This window comes from Oncorhynchus masou, unplaced genomic scaffold (genome assembly GCF_036934945.1).
Source record: "Oncorhynchus masou masou isolate Uvic2021 unplaced genomic scaffold, UVic_Omas_1.1 unplaced_scaffold_4543, whole genome shotgun sequence".
Lineage (NCBI taxonomy): Eukaryota > Metazoa > Chordata > Actinopteri > Salmoniformes > Salmonidae > Oncorhynchus > Oncorhynchus masou.
In genome coordinates, this window is record NW_027010938.1 from 14,243 (window position 1) to 19,822 (window position 5,580).

Here is a 5,580-nt window from a genome sequence, read left to right on the forward strand (position 1 = left end):
TCCTGAAGTCCTATTCTATCCTCAGTCTCCTCAGTCTAATAGTCCTGAAGTCCTATTCTATCATCAGTCTCCTCAGTCTAATAGTCCTGAAGTCCTATTCTAACATCAGTCTCCTCAGTCTAATAGTCCTGAAGTCCTATTCTATCCTCAGTCTCCTCAGTCTAATAGTCCTGAAGTCCTATTCTAACCTCAGTCTCATTGTCTCACAGTCCTCAAGTCCCCTCCTAATAGTCCCAATCATTCTCAGTCTAATAGTAGGATGTCCTGAATCAGCTCCTCAGTCTAATAGTCCTGAAGTCCTATTCTAACATCAGTCTCCTCAGTCTAATAGTCCTGAAGTCCTATTCTAAGCTCAGTCTCCTCAGTCTAATAGTCCTGAAGTCCTCTTCTAAGCTCAGTCTCCTCAGTCTAATAGTCCTGAAGTCCTATTCTAAGTCTCCTCAGTCTAATAGTCCTGAAGTCCTAGACATCAGTCTCTCAGTCTAATAGTCCTGAAGAGCTCAGTCAGTCTAATAGGGGACCTCAGTCTCATTGTCTGGAGATCAAGCCTCCCAATCATTCAAGTAATGGAGAGGATCAGTCTCCTCAGAGGAGGTGAGGAGGAGGGGAGGGGAGGAGAGATAGGAGGGGAGAGACTTTGAGGAGAGGAGAGGGAGGAGGGGGGAGAGGGAGTGGAGGGGAGAGGGGAGGGGAGGGAAGGAGAGATAGGAGGGGAAAAGAGGGAGAGGAGAGGAGGAGGTGAGGGGAGTGGAGGGGAGGGGAGGGAAGGAGAGATAGGAGGGGAAGAGAGGAGAGGAGAGGAGGAGGTGAGGGGAGTGGAGGGGAGGGGAGGGAAGGAGAGATAGGAGGGGAAAAGAGGAGAGGAGAGGAGGAGGTGAGGGGAGTGGAGGGGAGGGTAGGGAAGGAGAGATAGGAGGGGAAAAGAGGAGTGAAGAGAGGAGGAGGAGGCAGGAGGGGAGAAGGGGGATAAAAGGATGGGAGAAGATGGGAAAGGAGAGGATGGGTGGAGGGGAGCAGGATGAGAGGTCATAAAATGTAACTGAACAAAGCATCAAACTTCAAGCACTGATTTATAAGGACTCTTTATTAAAAGATGAACTTGTTACACCCTGGCAGAGAGGATACAGACACAGACACATGATGCACACGCGAGCACACACACTCACACACACATACTGTACGTCTTACTATACTTGTGAGGACTTTTTGGGGACCAACAATTGATTCATAATCTCATTTTCCATTTTCCTTAACACTAAACCTAATCCTTACCTTAACCCTAACCTTAACCCCTAACCCTAACTTCTAACCCTAACCGTAACCCTAAACCTAACCTCTAACCTTTAACCCTAACCCTAATTCTAACACTAACCCTTAACCTAATCCCTAGCCTTAAAAGCATTTTTGCAAGTGAGGACCGGCAAAATTTCCTAACTTCCCTGAATTTGAGTTGGTTTACTATTTTTGTATTCTCAAGTATAGTAAAATGTGTACATACACACAGACACACATACACACACAAAAAACACTGCTCTATAGGGAAAATGCAGAGAACACCATAGGGACAGAGTTATCATTAAGGCCTTAACAGTCAGTGCTGCAATCTGTGGCGTGCTACAACCAACAATGCAGCTTTTAAAGGCATTTGCCCCGACATTCCCAGAGATTGTATTCATGGTAAACATCTTGTGGGCCTCCTTCTTTAAAACGTTGTTATAGTGTGTGGAGGATTGAATCCCAGCCTTAGTATTTGGCAGGAAATGGTAACGGTTGGCTGTGATTGGTTAATGATGTATACAGTATACAGTACTATATGGTCAGGAGTTTTTCCTGGTAATGAAGGTCACGTGGTCAGGAAAAACTCCAGGTCCTGATATAAGACATCATGACACCCACACACAGTAATGATGACAAAAGGAGAGAGAACAAACAGTGTATTTACAAAACATCATCATTCTTTTTGGCCTGGATTCAGAGCAGTAAAGCTATAAGTACGAACACTACAGAATAAAGTATGTATAATGTTGCCATCACGTAATCAACACAGATTCTGGATTTCTTGAATGCCAAAGAGGGAAAAAAGTCTTCTGATTCACAGGTCTCTCGTGGGTCTTGTTGTTTTATGTGGGCTACGTTGCTATGTGAACGACCAGTCGCAGTCATAGCCTATCAGACGCTAAGCTGGTGATCCACCCCCCATTTCACAATCTCCTGATGTGACTTCCTAGACGCTATTAGGATATAATATCTGTCACTTAGCAGATGCTTTTATGCAATGCCACTAACCGAACAATGTCCGTGAGTGAATATGTCTTTAATATGTGTGTATGATCCTTGTGGGAAGTGAACCAATTACCTTGGATTTGCTAGCGCCACACTCTTAACAACTTTGGGGATGGTGAGGGAGAGGGAGAGGGAGTGGGAGAGGGAGAGGGAGAAGGAGAAGGATGTAGAGAAAACACTTCACAGAACAGAGTTGTGACACCAGTTAAATATCTTAGACTTATACATACAGTTCATCAACGTCATGGAAACTCCATAGAAATAAGGAGTGAAACAAGGAGAGGAAAGAAGAGGATCAGGAGAATAAGGAGAGAAACAAGGAGAGGAAAGTAGAGGAGCAGGAGAATATGGAGAGAAACAAGGAGAGGAAAGTAGAGGATCAGGAGAATAAGGAGAGAAACAAGGAGAGGAAAGTAGAGGAGCAGGAGAATAAGGAGAGAAACAAGGAGAGGACAGAAGAGGAGCAGGAGAATAAGGAGAGAAACAAGGAGAGGAAAGAGAGGAGCAGGAGAATAGAGGAGCAGGAGAATAAGGAGAGAAACAAGGAGAGGAAAGTAGAGGATCAGGAGAATAAGGAGAGAAACAAGAGGAGAGGAGCAGGAAATAAGGAGAGAAACAAGGAGAGGAAAGAAGAGGAGCAGGAGAATAAGGAGAGAAACAAGGAGAGGAAAGAAGAGGAGCAGGAGAATAAGGGGAGAAACAAGGAGAGGAAGATTAAAGCACATCCCTGTCCAGGAAGCTCAGTAGAATGGGAGAGGAAAGAAAAGAGATCCGGGCAGGAGAGAAAAGAGAGGAGGAGGAAGTGGGAGAGGTGGAGAGAAAAGAGAGGAGGAAGTGGGAGAGGGAGAGAGAGAGGAGAGAAGTGGGAGGAAGTGGGGAGGAGAGAAAAGAGAGGAGGAAGTGGGAGAGGAGGAGAGAAAAGAGAGGAGGAAGTTGGGAGAAATGACAGGAGGAAGAGGAGGAGAGGAGAGGAGGAAGTGGGAGAGGAGGAGAGAAAAGAGAGGAGGAAGTGGGAGAGGAGGGAGAAAAGAGAGGAGGAGTGGGAGAGGAGGAGAGAAAAGGAGGAAGTGGGAGAGGAGGAGAGAAAAGAGAGGAGGAAGTGGGAGAGTGGGAGAGGAGGAGAAAAGACAGGAGGAAGTGGGAGAGGAGGAGAGAAAAGAGAGGAGGACAGGAGGAAGTGGGAGAGGAAGTGGGGAGGGAGAGAAAGAGAGGAGGAAGTGGGAGAGGAGGAGAGAAAGAGAGAGGAGGAAGTGGGAGAGGAGGAGAGAAAAAAGAGAGGAGGAAGTGGGAGAAGGAGGAGAGAAAAAGAAGGTTAAAGGTAGAACAGAACAGATAAGGGATTTTTAAAAAGAGAAGGAATGAGAGGAGGGAAAGCAGATCTGTGGAGAGACCGGAGGAAGAGGAGGAGTGTGTCCCAATAATCTCTCTTTCTTCCTGAAGTGTGCACTCATCTGCTACTCCCCGCAAATGTAAAAATATTGGATTAGTGTAGGCATGGGCTACAAGGAGGTTCCATATACCAATAACTTCCTTTCAAATCCATGAAGGGAAGTGAACAAGTGCACACTTCAGGAGAAAGGGGGGGATTATTGAGCCGCAACCATGGAGATTGAGTAATAGGAAGGGAGGAGCAGGGTCAAATGTCAGGTGAGAGGTGAGAGATCAGGGGTCAGAGGTTAAAGCGTTCCCTCGTCCAGCAGTTTGTTGATCCCGTTGCAGATCTTCCTCAGGTACAGTCTGTAATCCTCTCTGTCTCCGTACAGCTCGGCCAGGAACTCCCCGTGGGCAAAGTGGTTGAACACGTGGTCGATGCGAGTGTGCGACCGCAGGGTCAGGTGCTGCTCCACCAGCGCATGCAGAAGATCCCGGCATTCCAGCAGCAACTCTGACAGAATGCGGTGGTCGAACGTGTAGTCCACCTCGTAGAAGCTGACCGCCGTCATGGCTGCCTGGTTCATCTTTTTCTTGAAGCGTTCGACCGTGTCCAGTTCGTCTGGGCTGAACTGGTGGTTGCGGTACAGGATACCGATCTTCAGGGCGATCTTGATGACGTCTTTGACGATCTTGTGGGCCTCCTTCTTACTCTTGGTGAACTCCCGGCTGACCTTGTACAGCTCGTCCAGGATCTCACTGCTGACGTCATCCGTCAGGAGGTTGGCCACCGCCACGGTCGCCATCTTGGATAGGATCTTCTTCTGTGCCTGGAGGGCCAGGGAGCGAGAGTTGAAACACTCCTGGCCTGGAGGGGGGAGATAGGGTGGAGAAGGAGGGGAGAGAGAGAGATGGGGAGTAGAGGATGGTCGGGGAAAGGAGATAGAGGAGTAACGGGGGGAGGAGTTAGGGGGGAGAGAGTTGGGGAGAGGGGGATGGAGGAAGGGGAGGTAGGAGGACAGATAAGGAGAGAGGGGAAGAGGGAGATAGAGGGAGTAAGGAGAGGATAGAGAGATGTAGATGAAGGAGAGATGTAGATGAAGGAGAGAGATAGAGAGAAGTAGAGATGATGAAGAGAGATAGAGAGAGGTGGTGTAGATGATGGAGAGAGAGAGAGGTGTAGATGAAGGAGAGAGAGAGTTAGTGTTTAGCTCCATAGCCCACCCAGTCAAACACACATTCCTCTCTGTCTCTCTGTTTAAAGCTCTTGTCAAAGAGAAGGACGAATCAGGACCAAACACACAGAGAAGATATGCTTTATACTAACCCTCCTTTTAAAGTCATATCGTAGTCAGGCACTTCTTACAGTGAACACATACTGTAAACTCAGAGTACAGGAGTCAAACTCATAACACTTTGTCACATAGGTCTACAGTTGTACTGTGCTTGTCAGACCAGCAGCAATTATATCAGTAGCATTAAAGGGGAAGTCTAAGAGGATCAGTTCCTGGATCAGTTCCTGGATCAGTAAAGGTTAAATGATGTCACGACAGTAAATTATCTGGAAAATCAAACCTTCTGAAATTTGCAGTGAAATGGCCGACACACACATTCTCACACACATACGCAGTACAATAGTCTGGATAGCTTTGCGTCATTTACCTCTTACATTCTCTAACGTAAAAACAACAACTTCTCTGGCTACTTTCTCTTTTGTCAAACAACACTTATTTTAGATAATCATTCCAGTCCTTCATACTACAGTCGGGGCCAAAAATTTTGAGAATGACAAATATTAATTTTCACAAAGTTTGCTGCTTCAGTGTCTTTAGATATTTTTGTTAGATGTTACTATGGAATACTGAAGTATAATTACAAGCATTTCATAAGTGTCAAAGGCTTATATTGACAATTACATGAAGTTGA

General features: G+C 46.5%; 1 protein-coding gene across 1 annotated transcript; it reads right to left on the reverse strand.

The window, feature by feature from the left end:
- Window positions 1-3,629: 3,629 nt before the first annotated feature.
- Window positions 3,630-4,522, reverse strand: LOC135535162 (tumor necrosis factor alpha-induced protein 8-like protein 3). The gene has a single exon (XM_064961874.1). The coding sequence runs from the start codon at window positions 4,458-4,460 to the stop codon at window positions 3,960-3,962; it is 501 nt and encodes a 166-aa protein (XP_064817946.1). The 5' UTR covers window positions 4,461-4,522; the 3' UTR covers window positions 3,630-3,959.
- Between the last annotated feature and the right edge of the window lie 1,058 nt (window positions 4,523-5,580).